Below are 22,606 nucleotides of genomic sequence, written 5' to 3' on the forward strand. Positions count from 1 at the left end.
TTGCTGCTATACCTATTTATTTTATGTTAGAGAAAACTATAAAAACTTTCAATTATCAGGCCACATTGCTCATGGTCTATTTAAGAGCATAAACATGATTATATAACCATAAAAACAACAAGGCAAGGCTTTTTAAGGGGAAAAAAATATTAAAACTTCTATTCTAAAGAAGAATACAAAGTGTTCCAGAGAAGTCTTGGGAAACTTATTATTTTCCTGTGTCATTGTACTTGCTCTCCAGATCCCTTTGTGATCTCAGAAGAGGTAGTAATACTTTTAACTTTTTTTTTTAAGTATCAAGAATATGAGACAGATACTGTTTACATATGGCAACCGTGGTTTTGCTTTTAATGATACAGCAGTAACATAGAGGTCTGACAAAAGTGCCTTAATCTATAGATGTCTGTCTTTCATATAGTCTAGCAACACCCGTGCATTGCAGGCAAATACTATAGCCGATTTCAGGGGACTGAAGTTTAGAAGCAGGGAATCACACATTTACAGTAATTTAAAGTCTAAAGCAGGAGGATTTGATTTGGACAGCTTTATGAAGAGGTTTCCTCACTGTCAGGATGCTAAGATTACCAACTTTTAGCACACTGATTATGCATACTTTCCAGTGGACATAAATAGCCTAGATAGTCAATAGTCCACTTCAGAAAAATGAGCCAACACAGCTGATACTGATGCTTTGTTTGGTAATTGTTGCTGAGATACAAATTGTTTCAGCAAACACAGAAGATAACAGCAAGATTAGGGGACTGAAAGAAGATCAGGAGCACGTGAAAAGAAAAAAGAAAAAAAAAAGGAGTGATTTGAGTTGTTAGTATAAGCTCAGGCTTGCTTTTGTGGTTTTTCCATGTGATATTGCTCATGTATGTACCTGAAACCATTCCTGAGCCAGGGCTAGGATTCACTTGCCTACAGACAGACTTGAAGTGTTGTCTGGGATGCCGTAAAATATCCAACTTTTACACATGAAAGGAAAGGGAAGGGAAAACCTGAGGGTCTGGCAGATAACCTAATTTTAATTTCTGAATTCCACTAATAATTAAGAAGGGTTTGGTTTAGATACCTAGACATAAGAATGTGCTACTATCCTAGATACCCTCGAGTGTCCAGCCTGATCTCCATCTCCAGATAGTCATGGGGGCTCCTGCAGGTGCTGCATTGGACTCGCCAACCCTGTAAGACATGTCTCAAATTATTTAGGCCATCTCACGTGGTGTGTCTTTAGGCAGTTGATCCTGGGAAAAGGGTCACTGTCATCCCTGGACCCAGGAGATTCAAATTCAGCTGACCAAAGATAGGTCTGTCTCTCACAGAAGGAGGTCCAAAGTTCTCCAGACCCTGTTGGCTAGGTACCTGTTGACTAGCAGGGGAACTAAACTTCTCCGCTCACATTGTGGGAACCTAAATTTAGGCAAACTGAATTTCACTGAGCACAGAATGAGAAAGGAAAAGGACTAAGCAAATAAGAGATGTGATTGCAAAAATTACTCTGGTATGTTTAAATCAGAGTTTGTTTGCAAGGCTGTCATTGTACAGTCTAGTTTTCTGCTTCATTTTCTTGTTCTTGGCTGCATTACCTTCCAGTTCAGAATCGTTTTCATTTATTATTACCATCCTTAGCTACCTAATTGTGCTACTAATGAATACAAATAATCCAGGCATCAGGCTTTTACAGGCCCACTTCATTGTACAAATAATGGTTTGTTGTGTAACCGCTGATTATGGGAGAAGGTAACTCACATTATGGAAAATATGTGCTGAAATGTTAGTCATGGGGAAAACACCGAATTCTGTAGTCAGCCTTTTAAATTATGAAAATGTACTGTCATTTTGGTTCCATCAGGTTGTCTGTGATGAGTAAATGTGAGACAATCTGAGCCCAGTTTTTAAGCATGTGTACTTACATTTGGAAATTCAATTTCAAATTTTTGAGTGCTCCTATCAGCACTATCGCACATGAAATACCTAGTTGGCTACCAAATTGGCTATTCAAGTGCACATGTATGGGGTTTGAGCACTCAGCATTAAGCATCTGCATTTCAAAATTGGATCCCTTGTGCTTGAAAGCCTTGAAAATGCTACTCTATGGTCAGCCTAGTGCAGCATCAATTGAAATGCAGTTTGAATGCAATGTAGAGCTTCCAATTGCTGCTTCAGAAAGTGTTATGCTGAATCTGGAACACTTTGCATAATTTAATTAATTATGCCACTAAAAACTGATTTTCTCTCAATTTAAAGCAAACAGCTTTTATGAGGGTGAACTGCAGCACCCAGGGATATCAGGTGTCCAAGCTTTTAATCCTATTACAAAGACTTGACAACCACTGATGGAAACTGGAAAAACATAAGCCTCCAGCAGGGCAACAAGTGAAGAGGAAGAAGGCAACAGATTTTTAATACTCTTTGAAACCACTGTACGCATTAAATCAAAATCAAATGTAAAAAGTGACAGAACTGGTAGCTTGCACTTAGTTGTGCAGACGGTGAGTAGTGTCTAAGGAATAACACTTATTTCTCTTTGACGTTAATGAAAATGACTGTTTCCTCTAAGAGGAAAATTGTTCCGCTTAACTAACATAAGAAAAACACAGCAAATGGCCAAGACTATTTGTATCTGTGGCTGTCCACTTAAAGTGTTCAGGAGTGCAACAGCCTGTAGTTTGAAAGTGGTTTCTAATGTTATAGATTAGATTCTGTCTATGAATCATTTTCCTTGTAAACAAATCTTGACAGACGATGCCAGACTACAAGTATTAAAGAATCTGTCACTGACTAAACACTAGACTCAATGCTTCACTTTCTGAAGCTTGTCTTCTCTCTTCCAATTTATTATTGGGTTCGATATCACTCTAAAACAATAGACACTGTAATTTTGAGGCAGAAGGGAGTACTGATTTAGAAAAGCTCTAATTTCTGAGCCACATAAGCAGTACCATAATTGGCAATCTATGACTGACAGTGCAAAATTCTGTGACCAGGTTAGGAAGGGTCACAGCAGAATTAACTCCATCTCCATATCGAACATCAGCGTGTAACATGAAATTAACTGTACTCTAGAATGTCTTGCTAATATATAGGGAAAATATCTTATTATCAGGCATTCCCCAGCCCTAGAAAATGCAAAGATCTTCCTTGCTTATATTCATTTAATTACTAATATATATATTTTTATATACATATATGGCATATGTATGTCATCATGCTTTGATGGGAAAGTACAAAACAATAAGCTTAAAGGATTTGTAAGACAGTGACCTTGTTAAGAATATTAGAACTTTACATGTAAATTAGAGAATTTTGCTCCAAGTCAGAAATACATTTTACAAATGTAGCCTTTTCTATCTCTGTTGTTTATAAAGCACAAAACATAAATGTCCACAAAAGAAACTTCAGTGTATGGTGAAGAGGAGCGTTTATAACTAAAAAACCCAAGACATTCTGGCCCAGATTCATCTTACTTAAGCCATCGAAGTCTAAGCCATTTGTAAAAGCTTCTTCTGCAGTTACTGTACAGATGAAGGCATGCCCAGAGGCCGTTCATTCCATTTGTCTCTTGCGGTATTTCCCTCTCTGTTTCATTTGGGCATTACCCGATCACCAGGCAGGGCTGACTTCATCTGAATCACAGGGCAATCACACTTGCACTCGACTGGCCAGCGTGGCCGGCCTTTGCTGCCTTCCCATTAACCACAGGAAGAGAGGGAGTACCACACTGAGCATGGAACTAGAGCGGTGTGTGCTCCACTTGCAAGGTCTGCCAGAACAAAGTTCTCTCTTCAGCTTTTCTCAACGGATGCAAAAGTTAAGGTGGGGCTTGTTCTTGCTTGGGACTTGACATTGAGATTTTTGGTGGTTGCTTTTTAATGAATCCCTAAGTACCAGGAAAAAAGCTTTGCTGGTTTATGGACACGTGCCCTAAACATGGGATGAATGACCGTTTGGAACTACCTGTCTTCCTTTATTGAATCTGCATCAAGACCTACATGTTGGCTAGAAAGAAGTGAGATGAACTTTTTGTGTTTAGCTCTCATATCCAGGGTAGTAGTTTTTAATGGATAAATATTCAGAATGAGCGAAATGTATATGTCACAGTGGCAAAAAGCATAAAATTAGAGAAAAGAAAATTAGAAGGAAAAAAATTATTTGTCGAGCTAAGATTTAGCTCCTTCAATTACGTGTGTGTTTGAAAGGAAGTTCATGGTTTTTTGAGAGTCTCTGAGTTCTCAAAATACAAGAAAACATGTTCACTTATCAGAGATGATGAGATTCAAATAACGTATTAACCACTCAACTATGTACACCGCATAAAGGTTGCGACAATTTCTTGTAAAATAATAAAAGTATCTCATATAATTGAATCTTTTCATTGTTTCATAAAATTGCTTTGTTTGATTGCGGGAGAGTTTGGACTGAATTTTCATTACCTACTTCTGAACAATTTACACTGGGATTGAGACAGTATTGAGCTAATGAGTTAGAATTTATATTGAGCCTTAACTGTCTTCATGAAGTAACTGGGGAAAGAAAATCATGGCAATAATGGCATATTTTTCATTATAAACTATGTTGTGCAGCTTTTACAATCAGGTTTTTAATAGATCTAGAGAAATTAAATTGGAATTCAACCAACTTTTGTGCTTTTGTCATCCCATGAAAACGATGTTAAAAAATGTCAAGACTAAAGCTCTAATCCCATTTCTACTGAAGGAAGGAGGTGGTATTAGGCACATTGTTTTTCAGGTCCCATTGTTCATTAAGTAGCAAGATGTATATAGAAAAACATTCAGAAATACACACTTCACTGTAATCCCTGATGCTAAATAGAAATTGAGTATAGACTAAATAGATCTCGACTGCTGCTATCCTGAAGTCCTTATCAAGAGAGATTCCCATGAAAATAATAGAATCTTTCAAAGTCAGGAGGGTGAAATTGTGTCCTATACGGAAAAGGAAGCAATAATGTGTTGCTGATGTGTATATTAATACTGCTGAGAATGCATGCATATATACATATTCATTAATATATTCAAACTTTGATTATTGATTGTATATGGTAAATAATGAGTGTATGGATTACTTTGTATGCATAAATGTACATATACTCAATCTCAGCATAATACATAAATATGCACCTTGAATAATATAAGTTGTCAGATGGAAGATTTAAAACTTTTTATTATATATAAATATACAAATTAATAATGTTACATGATTTTTTAGTATTGTCCTTTAATTCCTTTTGGTTAATTTTGTGGCTATTTTTTATGAGGAGGTCTGCAACAGTGAAAAAGGGTATTTCCTAAATGTATGAATTATTGCTCGTCTCAATGCTTATTTGTCCACTTTCTTCCTTGCTGTTTGTCCATTCCACTACCAGAAGACTGCAGGAATTGATTAATAATACCTTACATTTTAATTAATAATATGAAATAAAAATTGAATATACAAAATAGAATCATCAGCCAAGCATATATACAGGCGTGTTGGTGCCCTCAATAAATTAAATTTTTAGTTACTTCCTATAATGTTTATTTTTTCCCAAATACAAGAAGAAATATGAATGTAGTTTAAATTTTAATTGACATAACAGGCAGTACTCTTTTTTTTTTTAGACATTTTACAGGCAAAAATATTCTCTCACTTATAAAACAAATGCCATATGTAGTTTTACTTGCTAAGGTTGGCAGAAATATATGTAAAGCATACATCAGACACAAACTTTAGATTTGTGTTCTAACTCTTAGCCTTAAAAAATTATCCTTACATATCTGTTTCAGAGGGTGGAAAAAACAAAGTCATTCCCCCAAACCACATATTAAAAAAAAAAATTTAAAAATTGCCACTTGCAAAACAGGTTAGATTGCTGGCCTTGCTTGCAAATTCAAACACTGAAAATTTGTAGTCTTCCTTCATCCAAATAATATATATTCATTCCCCACAGGCAGCAGTGATGGTTCTTGGGATAAAGAAAAACTTCAGTCTCCCCCCACCCAAGGATCACAGGCCTCTGTTAACCACCCCAACTTGCCTGGACAACATAGTGTTCCAGTTAGCCATCCTCTCAACCCTCTTCAACAGAACCACCTTCTGCCAAATGGTACGGGTTGACATCTTTCAGCACTAACATCAGCAGTTATCCAATTCCTGTCTTTATTTTGTGTTTATATAAATAGGCTATGAAAAATTAAAGATGTGGGGAATATCGGAATACTTCCTTTAAAGTATTAAGCAGGGGAAGCGGAGACAATAAAGAACAAATACATATGCAATAAAATTGATACTTAAAATAACTGCTAACCTGTGCATCAGTGGCATAATAATGCATTGCTAAGGCACCTTACAGTAGATATTAAAAAAGATAATAAACAGCCATTGCTTAGCAATGGTATCATACATTACACTTATATGAACAAACTAAGAGGTCTAATAGCCTCTCCTTGTGGCTAGAAACTCTCCATGGTTGCTAGTGATTTACCCATTCATATCCCAGAAGAGAACTGACATACAGATGCTTTATCCTGCAGTGTGAACCATCTTGTCACCCATCGCTATATTGTCCATCAGGAGAAAAAAAACAAAAAAAGTCAATATTTAAAAAAAAATATTTCCTTTTTTTTTCCTCCACCAGGATTGGAACTTCCTTTTATGATGATGCCCCATCCGTTAATTCCTGTGAGCCTACCTCCAGCATCTGTCACGATGGCAATGAGCCAGATGAATCACCTTAGTACCATCGCCAACATGGCGGCAGCAGCACAAGTGCAGAGTCCTCCATCCAGAGTTGAGACATCTGTTATTAAGGTAACTATATCAAATGATAAAATAGATAAATTCTAGCACACTCACAACTGTCATAAATATTGTAAAGGTGTCAGATGTTATAAGGTAGGTCATAAAGTCAATATGTACTAGAAACTCAACTGTTGTAGCTCTGGGAACCCAATAGGCTGCTGGTGGCCAGTGTTATCTTCTCAATTCTTCTACCCCTCTCTAAATCAATATTAAAACAGTTTTCAAGTTGAAGCTTTTTTATAAAGAAGCCAGAGCTTTCATTTTCCCATATTTCATAGTCTGTAATCTAATGGCAACATTGTTCAAGATATCAAGGAAGAAATTGCACCTTTCTTAAATTAGAAGGGACTGTTCTTCCAACTTTTAAATCTAAGCATTTGAACTGAAGCTGAAACCTAAATTGCCAAATCATGGAAAAGGATGGAATGAAGCTACACAGACCAGACCTAGTAATTTTCAGTCCAGAATTGTAATATTGTATAGATATCTTGAAAATATGTGATACCTGAAATTGGCTACCCATTTTGGGTTTTGTTTGTTGCCTGTAACTAAATTAATCTGGTTCTAGAGGTATTAAGCACAGGCAAGGAGTCTTCTCTCCTTTTGACTGAAGGTGATCTGTTTTCATTATAAAGGCATTCCTCCCTTACCACTACATATTTATAATTTGGTTTGACATTTATTCAGATATTTAAATTTTACCTGTTATACTTTTTTAGTTCTAATAAATGAGATACAGACAGTCCAGAAACTTTTGTGGTTTATGTAACAGACATGGGAAGGCAAGGTTATTTGATACTTTAGGGCTATGTTGGAAATCTGTCCATTAATGCAATTCCATTGACAAAAATGGAATAAACTTAAAATCTCTTGGACCTTCAAATCAAGAGTTGCAGAAGTTTTGAAGCTCATGTTGATATAAGCAGAGTGAAGAGGTCTGTGTTTATTGGCACATTCAGCGTGTTTGTTCTTCTGTCCTCTTTAACCAAACAAACCCAGAACCGTAGAAGAACATTCAGTTAAAATCTATGTTGCTATTGACATAGAAAAATATTGTCTGGTGACCTAATGTAGGTACCTGCACTTTCAAATGTAGGATCTCCTTTGGAGGCCTTCAGTGGCATCCTTTTCTCATCTTTGATGAAAAGGGGAGTTAAGACATCGGTTTTAGAAGAATTGTTTCTTTAGGTGCTATGACCGCAAGGTTAGATTTCATCCCTAATGTCCATCTTGCCCATATCTTGGGAATATAAAAGCTGCAAACAGACTGTTTGATTACATGGTGATTTCTGCACCTTTGTTTTTCTGTTTTCACTTGAGCAGTATTTAGTAAGAGTTACATGATACTAAAGTTCTCTGGAACATACACGGTGCTTTATTTGATTCTAAATTTATTTTCTAAATTGGAACAGTGACCGCTGTATTACAGAGGTATCTAAAAAATTAAGATTGGGATGGAGCTAAATGACACCTGAGAAGTATGAATTACTACAGCAACAAAACTTTGTTTTCACTGTTTGTCCTACTATTTTCCCTTCTTTCATTTTCTGTAAGCTATTTGATTTCTTATGAAAGAGCACAGAATTTGACTTTCACGAGGATTAGTAATCTTCTGTTTCTAAACCTTGACAAGCTGCCTTCTAGCTTGTAAAGTCGCTTTACAAGCTAGTTCTAGCCATTACAGTTGCCTAAGTTACTGTGGCCTACATTTAAATATGTCTACTGGACCACACCCCAATGTGACCCCTGATCTTTGTGTCCAGTTACCAAAATCAGGTACGTTTGGAACACAGCATAGCTCCTAGGCTGTGTAAAAAACAGGTTTCCTTTTGTGGAAGGCAGGTCCTGGTGTGTCCACATATCTCACCCCATTATGGGAACATTGCTGGACCTAGGAAGCACTTAATTAAGAAGTACTTCTGGCTCATCTGATCTAAACCCGTCTAGTGGGTTTAAAAGGATTGGACTCTGAAAGGGAGACTCTGTCATCATGTAACTATGTATATTATTTTAACTATCAGCGGTGTGATACCAGGAAATTTTCCTTATCCTTGAGTTCATTAACTTCTTAACAAGTTAATTCTTCCAGTTTATCTAGTTGGAAAGCTAGTTTTGTTATAATCTAAGTGAAGATTTTGAAAGTAGCTAGAAATTTTGGTTCTCTGTTTGAAACATTTTAGCAGCAGTTTGTAACTGGAGAATCATTTTTTTTTCAAAATCTTGCTTCTTTATCCATTTATATGCATTAATAATCTACACTATTTATCCCTGTTGTTTCTGAAAATTAAGCTATCCCATATTCATGCTAATAAAAACTTCATCATAGCTGCCAACTTTTGTGCAGCTCCTGGCATAACATCTTGTGCAAGTTATTTAACAAACCAGGTTTCATGTTCCCATCTGGTTTGCACATAACCATAAATTAAAAAGATGTGGATATACAATGAAGTTTTTTTAAATAGCCAAATTAACCTAAGTTCTGTTTAGAAAAGTGCACTCACTCAAGGGTGAAATATACATTTTTTGAAGTCTGCACGATTAAGTTAGAGTTTTGGAATGTTTACTTAGAACCCGATGGAGACAGGTTCTCCTGTGCTTCTGTGACTTATTGCCCACAATACCTTTATACTACAGGTAAATGCATAAACACAGGTGTTAATCTGGCATCCAAAACTCAACTTCTAAATATAAGATCTTGCTGCACATGGTTATTTCAATAACGCTCTAAGGGCTCAGGAATTTACTCTTACAGGACTTTCCTACTCTTTCCCTCAGCTCCTTTGTGGTACAAAGTCTGTCTAGATTTATGTCCTCTGTATTTGTCTGTGAGAGATGAATATAGTCATGTGGATAGAGACAGCCCGGCCAAGTAATTATGTTCCTATTTTTTAATACTAAACAGGATTGAAACATAAACCCCAGCAACATAAAAGCATGAGGTCATTGTTAGGGGGATTTTCTTCCCATGAGCATAGACATAATGTCACTAGCAATTTACCTGTTTCTCACTAGGCGTAGTCAGAGGCTGTGATTTTTGTGTCCATTGAACTGAGTAGTTGAGCAGGAAACTCTCTAATCAGCGTACTTTTTGAACCTGGCATTGGCAATATAAAGATTATGAATAATAATTTATACAACAATCAAAATAAATATCTTGGAGAATGGAGTAAGTGAGAAGGTCAAACCTCCTTTTTCTTTATTTTTACAGGAACGGATAAATAATGCAGTGTCTCTCTTTTCCAAAACTGTTTGTTGTTAGAATCATATCTTCCTTTCTTTTACTGCTACATTTTTAGACTTTTGAGGTTTGTTTTCGTTACCTCCTGGCTCATTTTTTAACCCTAACTTTACTTAAATGTTTTTCATCAGTGACAGTGTTTCCACAAGCTGATTTGGAAAGTTAGTGAATCACTCATCTTGGAGTTGTAACCTGAAATGACAGCATAGATTTGAAATTAGAGTACGAGATGTTTACAAGTTTACACTCTACTTGAAAGTTAAGAGATCTATGGGAAACTTCTACTCTGAAAAGTAAATCAATAGTAACCTTATCTAATTAAGTAACAAAAGAACAAAATTAAGTCTTAGAAAATCTGAGTCTTCAGATTATAAACAACCTGGTTCATTGGGTAGAAGAATTGCCTTTGTGAACAGTGCCACAGTAGGTGACTTGCTGACCTTTCCTTCCAATTCACCGAGTTCACAGTTAGTGCTGTTATCTTTAAACTCACAAAGCTTCAAATGCCTTTCTATTACTGGGCAATATTTCATTTCTTCATGATAAGAAGTTGGAATAAAGCTGAGATCATGTACTAACCAAACATTTTATCCTGCTACGTCCAGGAGATGAGACAAAGACAAAATTACAAGGGAAGCCTTGCAAAGCAACACCTTAGGTTTGGCAGTGAACTCTGAGCTCTAAAATCTTCAGAATTATATTTCAGGAGAGTGTTGTGCCCTTTTGAACACAAGACGAACATTAGATGTCTTTTTGTAATGGAATGTTTAGATATATGAGTTGGATGAATAAGAGGAGAGCAACAACAAGCAGGGACAGCAGATTGTGACAGCAATGAATTGCAGTGAGTGTGACAGCTGTGACCTGGGGATGCTTTAGACATGAGGTGGCTTTCATCACCTGCCCATGGTTTCAAAGGCTCAGCTTGTTAGCAGTTTCACTACATCGATTTTTTTCACTCAGCAGAAAGATATATGAAAATATAAAGGACGCACCTCATATTAATAGCAACTTGAAATATTTCTACATTGTAATGTTTAGAACTAAGCAGCATGCCGGAATCAAAAATTGCACTTTATCCATATGCTGTTACTGATACTTGTAGAAAGAATTAAATAAAGCAGAAGAAACCAATACCTTCAGCTGCAAAGTGACCAGTGACGCAGTAGTTTTCCCTTGCATATTAAATACACGAGACTAAATTTTGCTAGTTGTCTAAATATTTCACAGCAGTGGTTGCATAATACTTGTTTAGAAGGTTATATCTTCCTGTTATCCAGTAGCAGAAATTTACTAGTAATTTATTTAACCAAGGTAGCTGCTGACAGATTTTTTTTTTTTTTAAATAACTGTTTATTGGTCTGTTCTGACATGAAATTTTATTTTAATGTTCATCCACTTTTTCATTGGCAGTATCTGTGTGTTCCTATTGATGTAATTTAATGTTCCTGTATTTTTCACCCCTAATTATTGTCAAAAAGTCAAAATAATAGCCAAAGAGAAGAAGTATGACACTGCCATACAGAGATGATGGAACAGAGTATGCTTAAATGCCTCATGTCAGAGTGGTGGTGAACAGGTTCAGAGAGCGGACCTGAAAAGAAGCAGACTCTAAGAGAAAAATGAGGAAGTTCACTTCACAGAGGGGGTGGGCAGCAAAGAAGGGGACTGCAGAAGCTTCAGTTTAAGTCTTCTGTAACTGCTGTCTGAGCAGCCTTGAGTTTAGTGCAGGCTTTTAATACCAAAAGGTATTGGCCACCGTAAGACGTTTCAGTGTAGAAGAGTTTACTGATCACTTATTTTCCAGTTACAGAAATAGTGATTTTTTTATAGGGTTAGATAAATTCTTTTGCAAAATTGGCTGGCACACTGTCCTGTAGAGACAGGGACGATAGGAAGCACCTTGAAAGTCCAATTAGACACCCTGGATAGAAAGCCCTTCCATTTTGCTGCTATTACATTGAAGGAGTATTTTCCTGTACAATAAACTTGAGAAAACTGCCAGAATTGTCAATATATCAGATGTTACTGTAAAATCTTTAGATGTGCCTGTCTTCATTCATTGAGTAGAATTACATCCAAAGCCTATGTTATAGAACCATCACTGAATTTCAAAAGATGTAAGACTAACATTAGGAAATACCAGAATGCCTCTACAGCCTTAATGTGACAGCATTCCATCCATAAAGTAGGGTGCAATTTTAATTTCACCACCACATATTGTATTTTTCCACAGAACTCCTACCTCATTCAGTGAATGGTTAGTTATCCCATTTTGCATTTTTTAAAAATTAGTGTCTGGCCCAGTGTTTTTTAACTTGCATTGTCTGAATCTCATGTTGAATGCAAAAGTTTTCTATGGAGAGTTCTGTGCCTTACAGGAAAAGGATTATGCAAACAGTGATAGATACATATTTGCACCGTTCCTATGAAGCTGGGTATGCTATACCCATTTTCAGAAAAGGAATGAAAACAAAATTAATTGAACACGAAATTGGCAAAAATGCCCGATTTGGATCCCTAACCTGAAACCTCCCTGACTTTTCATATGACCTATTATTTCTGCAGACATTTGTGCATTCAAAACAGAAATTTTGACATTACTTTAACATGATTTTCTTGAATGCATAGAAAAATATATTATATACAAGTGCATGAAGATTAATGCTACTTTCATTTCCTCATTATCTAATACATGATATAAAGTCAAATTTTCTTCTTTGTATAAGGAGAAATTTGATGTAATATAAAGCATTTAAATGATAAAAACCAATTACAGTAAATATTCTAGAATAAAAATAAAACTGTTTATCAGCTTCTGAAACATCTGCTTTTACATACTGGGAAAGCAAATGTGAAAGTTGCGATATGCCTATGAAGTTTGAAGTATATTATAAACCAAATGAATATTTCATTTTCTTTTTATCATTACTGCAGAATAAAATGATATCTTAAAATTATTTGTATGAACTTGCACATAACAGAAAATTATCTCCAGGTTAGTCAGAATAACTTCTTTAAATTTTTTTTATGTTAGTATAAATATGTATGTGCACACTTACTTCAGTTTCTTCCTTTAGCATGAGAAAATCTTAGGTCAAAGTGTAGCTGAACTCTTTCTTATGGCTTAGTCATCTTTATATTAACAGACACTGTGTCTCACCTCATTAATTAGTTCTATATGTATGATTAAAATTATTTTTTTTAACCTTTAATGCAATTTTTTTATAATGAACTTAGAGGATTGCTAATGTATATCTGGTAAGTTGTAACTCAGAATAATGTCTTTTTTAAAAATAATATGGGATCCTATTATTTGTTTTAACATATGTGTTTCTGAATTTCAATTTGAAGCTAATAGCACCCATATGCTCATATAAATTAATTTGCATCATATAAAATAGATGCCTACAGATAACACATGACACAGAGACGGTAGTACGAACTTTTCTGTTGGGCAATCTGCATATTTACATGTGTAACAGGCACCTATGTATGTGGTAGAAGATAAATTTGAACCAAAATGGCCATGAGGCCAGGTAGAACGGATAGGATTAATTTTACTGTCTTCTAGGGCATAATTCATTGGACCAATTTTAGATAGCTGCTTTAGAGTGAGGTGAATTGCACCTTGGAAACGTAAATGTATGGGTAAAAAATGGACCTTGGGTGACTAGCTCAGATGTAGACATTTGTACTGTAGACAACTACATTTAGTCACATGAATTCTTGGTGTTTGGCTGAATATATGGTTTGGATTGACTTTGAGGGGTAAATTCCCACTGCTGCTTTTTAAGCTTGCATGGATGCTTTTTAAGTAAGATCAGATATTCAAAAGATGAGAGAAAAAAATGAAAAAGCAGGAGTGTGTCCAACTTGCTAATAAGAAATTGCTAATTCGATATGAAGAGATTTTTTGCACTTCGATATGTTTCCATATTGCATGGGGTTTTTTGTATGCCTTAGAAGAATAGTTTGTTTGTTAGTCCAAACATACATTTCCAAGGCAAAATACAATTTATAAATTCAATTAAAAGGATACACTCAAAAAATAAGTTGTCAGGACATTCTTATGAAAATCCACAAAATACAGAATTTTGTACTCTGTGGCGTTTCCAGGAATGATCGTGCTTCATCATGTTTCCAAACTGTCAACACCTTGGACACTGTTCTAGTTTTGCCACTAGATCCACTATTTAAAATGATAGTGCAATGAATGACAACACAAAACTTTTGAACTCCTGAATTTCAATTGAGATTAGAAGTGTCTCTATAAGAAAGAACAAGATAAGAAAGATGATGTGCATCAGTGAGAAGTTAGCAAGGTTTTTAGCAAGCTAGTGACACTAAGCAAATAAGGAAATAGAAATAAACATTTATAGTGTTTATAGTCAGTTTGATAACACACATTTTATAGTAATGATGGAGGAAGTTACAAAATAATTATTAGCCAAATTCATCTTGTAATTCTTAGGACTAAATGCTAATCTGGAGTCTCAGCATCTTAGGCTAAAGGTGAAGGAAAAATGAAGCTGTGAAAGCAAAATATCCCGTTTTAAGGGAATACAAAAGATACCAAAGCAATTCATTTCTTTTACTCATTCAACTAATACAATGTCAGATAAGTAAGCCATTTTACCAGAAAGCCATCCCTGGAAAACCTCACACAAAAAATAGGTCAGCAAGGAACCAAAGAGTAAGAAGTCTGTGTTTTGGTCATTGTGAAAGAGGTTACTCTAATTTTACCAGAAAAAAAGATTGGAAGCCAGATGCCTTCCCAGAAAGGCAGGAATATTGTAAACCACTCCTGATTAAAACCTTTTTTGATTTTTTTTTTTTAAATTAATAATGTATGAAACAGTGTGCATCATATATCCTTTCCCCGGTATGAATTTACCTGAACTATTCAAAAGTATGACACTGAAAATAAGTGATTTTGTCCTCTGCACTTCAATGACTTAAAGCACAAACATCCTTAAAGGAGAATGTTCAACACGGAAGAGCATCGAGGTAGCCAAATGGTTTTATTAGCAGTGTACTGCTGCAGCTATACTTAGATGCATGTCTAGAACTCAGGCCTTGACTAAAATTAAAGGATGACTAAGCCCACAAGATGAGCCTTATGGAGAAGCAAACTAGAACAAAGGAAGAAGCCTAGACTGAAAATACCTGTAGGAGTGAAATATGCAGGAAATAAAGCTGTGCAAAACTGGTTGGCTATTGGAAATAGGCATATTCAAATTTTATCAGGATTCTGGAATTTTATCACTAAGGAAATGGAATGGCAAAGAATAAAGAATCTTGTGGAAAGACTGAGGTGGTGAGAACCTTGAAGATATCACTTCATTGTGATATGTGTCTTCTTGTGATTGTGTCTTCTTAGGAGCAGGGGGATTAATCCTACAGATATTAACTGAAAGGTGTTCTCGTGGATAGCGATATAGGGGCAAACAGTTGAACTCCATCAAGTTTGTGTAGGTTTTTGAGGAGGACTTTTTGTAATGAGGCACTTTTCAAACAATGAAAACATGCTGCTTGAGCAGAAAGAAAAGAGGCATAAAAAGGGATTAATATTGAATAACTACCTTTGTGGCCTGGTAAGAGGAAAAAAATATATATAGGGTAGGGAAGAAAGTATTTATGGTCTTTTGGATACCATTACTGATATCTTAAAATAAATCTAAATAAGAAGTTACTTAAAAGGAACTTTTGAAATGAGATCTTACAGTATGGTCTTTGCATCTATGCAAAGAGTTGTTTGAAAAAGGTAGAAAAAAGTTGGTAAATACATCAAGACACTTCTGTTTTACTTGGAGAGACCAAGACAGTGTTATGTTGTGAGTGATATGTGGTATTCTGGAAGAAAATTGGAGGGGTTTTTGATTATAGACACAACTTGATTCTCACAACTTAAAATCTCTGACCATTAAAATCTTTTACCTGTTTTTACAAAATAAAAGAAAAAAGCCCAATGTCACAGGAACAACTATGTTATTTATGAAATGGTCTTGATATTGAGAATAATGGTAGTGGAGTAAGAGTACAGGAAAATGCTTTGCATCTCCTGCAAGTGAAAGTTTCATATATGGTGGAACACTTTTGGAGGAGTTAAATGTCAGATTCTCAAATGCTTAGGATTCATGATTTGGATCAGATTATAAAGAGCACCAAGATAAGGAATATTCCAAATTTGACCCATAAGAGTGTGTTGCCCATGGCTTAGTGTAGGAGAGTCTTACCAATTTTGAAAAGTTGGTAAACCATATGTTAAATTGCTACATATGCCTTAAATTGTTCACACTACTTTTTACTTATGAGTACCTGTAGAAACAAATAGGGAAGCAAAAAAATAGAGAAAAAAGTTGGCTAGTGAGGGTTATGTTTTACAAACATAAATAAGTAATAATTTATAAACATAAAACATAAAAAAAGAAATAATTCTGTATTTCTTTTTTTCTAGTAAATATTGTCAATAGAGTTTTAGCAGCTATTCAGCTTATCAGCCAATAATGCAAGGATAACATTTTTGGCATTCCAAAAGGCAGCAGATCTTTTGTAGGTCCTCTCTGTCAACCTGATGTGGACATCTCAAAACCCTTCAGTGGCTCAAATGCGGGCAGCTGAATTAAGCCGTAGGTATCTGGTTTTGGAGGAGGCTCCATTGACTTTATTGTCGATATCTCAATTGACTGAAATGGGAGACATTTACCTTCAAGGTGGGCCAGTTGATATGGCATCCTAGGTATAGGTGTCTGAATTTTCATCTCTAGCTTGTGTGTAAAAACTGGATTTAAATACTTACATTCAGATATGTTGATTTCCAACTGAATCCTACATGGTTTCCTCATACTTTATTTTAGCAAAATAACTCAGATTTTATTTATTTATTTATTTCTATGTTGGGAGACAACAAGACTAATTACAGCACAAGCCAATAACAGGTTCTCTAGATGTATCTTTAATTAAATGGAATTCAGTTTTTCCTGGGAGTGGACAAGTTTCAGGAGAAATACTGGACAGTGGACAGTACAGTAGGTGGTTTCTATTGCCAGGTTTATAATGCAATAAATACTGTTTCTATGCTGTGTCATGTAGACCTGTGCAAAAGTGCCATTTTGCAGAAGTTACAAAATAGCTCTTATCATCTGAGTTATTTACTGAACACATTTTTGCACATTTCCTCTTCTGAAAAATTTTAAAGTGAAGTATAAATGTAAAGTTAATATTTTACCACAGGCAAAATCCATCTTTTCTACACAAAATCTGTAGTACGGACGACAGCTTATATTGATAGTCCAGCACCATTAGTTTATCACTATGATTTTTTAGAGGTACAGAGTATTTCAATTTATTATTAGTAGCATTTCCATTTCTTATTGCAGCTAGTTTTGATAAAGACAAAAAATTGCTATAGACTATATTATTGATTGTGGAATTATGAAACAAGGATATAAAAAATGAGCTAAAGTATTAAATTAATTTATTTCCCATTTCTGCATAGTTCAATACAATTTTTTGTTGGGGTTAAAGAATATTTTACAAATTAATTGATAAAGCCAGCATATATAGTTTTCTCATAGAGATTGTCTTCTATGTCGTATTACATGTGAATAAAACTCATTATCTTTTTTGTTTGTGCAGTAATTATATTTTGTTGTCCTGTGCATTCCTTTTGCTCTCTCCATCTCATAATACGTGCTGTAAAAGCGCACATAAATAAATAGGATAAACAAATTAAGCTGTTTAAATAAATTAATTTACTCTGCAGCTCTGTATTCAAATCTTATGTGCTCACTGGATTTCATTTTAATGAAACCCTTCTAAGAACAATACATTGTATGCCAAACAGTGAAATTATATATTAAATGAATGATTAAATATAGCGTGTTCCAATTTATACCAAATCTGTACTCTGTGCATGCTTAAATCCTCCTAAATCTAAAGAAATAAATCTTCTACATTCTGAAAACATCTGCATTATAATCCTCCTCTTGAATACCCGGTTCATGGACATATAAACACAATCAAAGTCATAATAAGCCTAGAGCTATGATGCAGTTAAACTATCCTCATCAATGTTTTTGACTTAAAAACCTGAGATTATTAAAGTGGAATCCACTTAAATGTCTTGAAACACTGCTCTGAAAGGTCTTCTCCCACTCCATCAATAGGCTCATTGAATCCCTTTGCAATCAGAATCTCAAGTTCAGCAAATATTTATTATAAAGCTTACCTGGAACAAATCTATTGATTACTATAGATGGTCATGTTGCTAAGTTTCATAGCAATGTATTCAACGAAATATTCACCTAGCTACTGTGCATGAAAAATAATGACTGCTGCAGAAGCAATTCTTGGCGGGAGGAACATGATGCTCTTTTCTTGAAAACTTCTAGGCATTTGCAGCAAGTTTTTATATGTATTATTAAATACATACTAATTGTATTCTTTCATTACCAAAAGCTTTTAGTGAGTTGAATGTACTCAGTTGTTGGCTTGTTTGTTGTTTTTGCTATGGGTTATTTTTTTTTCTTCTTTTTCATTAGGGTCAGCATTTCAATTATCAAAAGGAAAAAAAACCAACCCCACAACCACAAAAACTCTAGTTTATCATTTGCAGTCCCCCCAGTAGATTTCCTTTATAGGAACTATTTACTTTTGTCACTATTCGACCAAACCAACCTAACTCACACATATTTTAGCAGTAAAATAGAGTCTTGGGATCTATTAGCAATAAAGAGGAAACTGCAGGGAAAGACAGAGAATTTTCTAGAAAGGACTATTCTGCACTCGGCTCCCTTTGTTTATTGTTTCTGTCAAAGGTCTGTGTAAATAGCAGATATATCTATCTGCTACATATTGACTGTTCTCACATGGCAGAAGTGCAGTTCAAACCATCACAGCCCTTGTGCTCCAATTTTCAAAATCAAGCAACATCTTCAAGTGTATCATAGCTCCTCCTGGTTACCATGCCAGGCTTCTCCCTGGACAGAAAAGTGTGAATTTTTTCCCCATTTTGAAGTAGTGATATAGCCACACTCTTCCAAAAAATGTGGTTCATTCCAGGTTTGTGCTCCATAGTATCATCAGACATTTGGACTATCAGCCACATTACTGGTATAGGTTTGGTAGGGAGATTAAATTTTCTTTATGATCCAGAGCAGTTCTGTAAGATCTTACTGCTCAAGAATCCCCTTTGAAATGAAAATGTGGAGTCAAATTCAGTATAAGCTAAAACAACAATGTTTGGTCTTTATTTATTTACAAAAGTACATTGTTCCTCATCACATAAGGCTATGGTCTACAAGCTAGTAAACAAAATGTAGATTTCCAATTCAACAGCATGCACACAGAAGTGAGAAAAAAAACAACATTCACAAGCAAAACAAAAACCTTATTTTTATAAGCAGTCCAGAAGGCAGTTTCAAAGCCTGATGGGATGAGCAGCACTCACATTGCATACTAAAACACAAGGTCTAGTGTCCTAAAATTGCCAAGTTTCCTTTGAAAATACTCTGCAAATCCTGGACACCTCAACAGAGGAAAGAGTAGGTTGTGATTGAGGAGGGAGGTCCAATTGAGGGAACTGATGTTTGGAAACCACAGAGGATTAGTTTAACATTGCCTTTTTTTTGCAACTGTTTTTCCTGGGGTCTAGGAACGTGTTCCAGACAGCCCTTCTCCTGCTCCTTCTCTTGAAGAGGGCCGACGACCTGGCAGCCATCCATCCTCTCATCGAAGCAGCAGTGTGTCCAGCTCTCCTGCGCGGACCGAGAGCTCTTCAGACAGAATCCGTAGGTCACATTCTTCTCCTTGTCACCACTTTAAATTTGATTAAGTGCAGCTGGTTTTTCTAATCAAAATGCCCTCGTCTTAAATAGATCTCATATGTATCATGTTCGGAAGTTCAGCTGCAATAACTATCTCCCAACATTATGTTCCCCAGTTTACGGTATCATAATATCTGATGCTACATTAACAGGTACTGATATAAACTGCCATCATGTCATATTAAACATAAAGATATGAGCTATGAAATACAGAATTGCAGCCGGGAAGCAATTTGCTAGATTAGTTTTAGAACTGAACATATAGTGTAAACATTTTTTAAAGGAATTGAGTTTTATTTAATCTGGTTACTCTGGTTTGGTTTCTAAATTGAATCTGACTTCCTAAGCAACATTTTACATGGTAGAATTGCTTGGTAAAGAGAAGAATTAGGTTAAGTCAATTTAACAATATCCATACTTTATATTTTTTTTAAATATAAGAATTTGTAATTGTGAGAAATACAATACAGAGAGTATTATCACTTCATAGCTCACAAGGCGTGGAGTGAAATTAAACCATAGTATCTCAGATTGATACCATTTGTATCAAGTATCCATCCAGGATGTAAATTACATGGCAAAGACCCTGAATTCTATGATATTCCAGTGCAACTGCCTGGAAATCAAGATTTTAAACACATATTATTTTATGCATATTTACTTAAATTCATATTATACTTGCCCATTCCTTTTATTATTGCTCCATTGCAGGTTCTTGTGCTTTTAAAGCATCTTTCCACAGTGGAATTTTTCAGTAGGTGAAAATGGAGGATTTGGCATGCAGATAGAAGGCCATGAAATAGCTATATCAAATACATAATCATGTTGATTAGATGCAGTACATGTGTCTTGAGACTGCTTCCTTTCAGGCTCTCCGCAGACTCAGGAAGCTGACTCGTCATTGACCTTCAGATGAAAGATCTTACATTACTATGTGATGAAAAATGATTTACCAAAGAAAATAAATGAAGCCTGGCCATGACAAGCTGAAAACTCTGTTTTCTTATCACTTGGACAATTCAGAGTGCAGATTAAACTGCAAATTTAATAAATATTAAAAGATTCATAAGTAAAGTTCTGGGAAAAAAAATCTCAGAGCCCTGCATTTTTAATTTTTTTAAAAATTGACTGAATAGTATATATTTTTTACAACTGTTGAAGACCTTTTCCGTTGTTCTTTAAATGAAAAAAAAAAAAGTAAAGTAAATTGAGTGATGCTTATTGTTTTTGCTAAGGAATGGCACTTTTTTCTTCTAAGCACTGGCACTGTTCAGCTTACTCTGCTTACTTAGGAGGAGAGAGAGAGGAGTGGGACCTTTGTATGTTATTTCTTCCAATGTGAACATAACAGAGTTCCTTAAATACTGGATCACTTCAGTAACTTATTTATTATAAAATAACTTTTCTCTCCTATCTGATTTGTTAACATGACACCTGATTCTTAAGCACCTCTGGTTTTGTGCTGCCAGCAAGTGTAAATTTACTACAGAAATATGGGTTGCATATGAAAAAACGCTTTAATGAAAATGGCATAAACCTCTTGCAAATACAGTTTTTTCAGGATAGAAGCTTAGGTATATAAACTGCCTTATATGGGTTTCTGAGGTGTGTTTGAGACTCATGAAGGTCTGTTTGAGAACTGTTGGAAAGAGCTTTTCAAGCTATCTGAGGAGCAAATACACAATTCTGCTGTTGCATAGTATATTTTGAAAAACTGTTTATCACCTAGAAGGCCACAATGCTTCATTTAAAGGAGTTAGGGATAGGGACTGCATGTTGGGAAGGCTAATCTACAAGAGCTTTCATACAACTAACTTAAAAAATATAAATCAGTATCTCTAGTAGAACCTTCTATTCTTTTCTGGTTTGCTTCATTTTGCCTTTCAGTTCTTGTTAAATAAACAGGAAAATGTTTGCAAATATCCAACTTTGCCCAAAGATACTGAAGTCTTCTTTTTAAAATGAATTGTTTTAAGCCAGAAGTAACAGGAAGAAACTCTCCCGCTGTGTGGATACTGATAGCAATAATTAAGTAACTTTGCAATTGTTAGAATTCTTGTATAATTAAGAGGAAGATGATATAAAATAAGTACAAAAGTGCATTGTTACTATGACGGCTGATTTTCTTTCTGCCTGCGCTTGTGTCTAGCAGCTGTCCATCAGAACGGGCTATCTATGAACCAAATGCTGATGGGTTTGTCACCTAATGTCCTGCCTGGTCCAAAGGAGGGTGATCTGGCTGGTCATGACGTGGGACATGAGACAAAAAGAATACACATTGAGAAAGGTAATATGAATATTATGATTTTACTCTTTCAGTGTAAAATCAGTATTCTCTCAGCAGCTAAATAGTATTATAATTATTATTTTTTAAATTGGGATATTTTGTTTTTATTTTTTATTGTTTCACAAGTTAAATTATAACAGGATGATAGCTTTCTTGATTCTTGTACTTTGTGGTCCTTGAGATTAATGAAGAATATTTATATGAGGGAGGAATTTCTTAAATATTACAAAGAGGGATGAGTGAAAACCAGTTTTATATTACTATTGTGTCTCTGGTCCTTATACAACACTGTTTAGATATTAAGTTTCTGTCTCCATCCAGTTGACTTTAATGACCTACTTCCTAAAGGGACTGAGCACCGTGAAAATTAGTCCATGTGTGCAAAAAGGAAAAAGGCTAATACCAAGCCATTAAATTAGGGAATTGCATAAAATGAGGCTGGTACAC

General features: G+C 35.2%; 1 protein-coding gene across 1 annotated transcript in view; it reads left to right on the forward strand.

Moving 5' to 3' along the window:
* DACH1 (dachshund family transcription factor 1) overlaps positions 1-22,606 on the forward strand; it is a 248,232-nt gene that overhangs the window by 121,921 nt on the left and 103,705 nt on the right. The window contains exons 4-7 of the mRNA XM_014965723.1: positions 5,954-6,109; positions 6,641-6,813; positions 19,701-19,836; positions 22,022-22,159. Coding sequence (XP_014821209.1) covers positions 5,954-6,109; positions 6,641-6,813; positions 19,701-19,836; positions 22,022-22,159 — 603 coding nt within the window. The remainder of the gene's footprint in view (positions 1-5,953; positions 6,110-6,640; positions 6,814-19,700; positions 19,837-22,021; positions 22,160-22,606) is intronic.

This window comes from Calidris pugnax, unplaced genomic scaffold, assembly GCF_001431845.1.
Source record: "Calidris pugnax isolate Ruff unplaced genomic scaffold, ASM143184v1 scaffold20, whole genome shotgun sequence".
NCBI classification, from domain to species: Eukaryota; Metazoa; Chordata; class Aves; order Charadriiformes; family Scolopacidae; genus Calidris; species Calidris pugnax.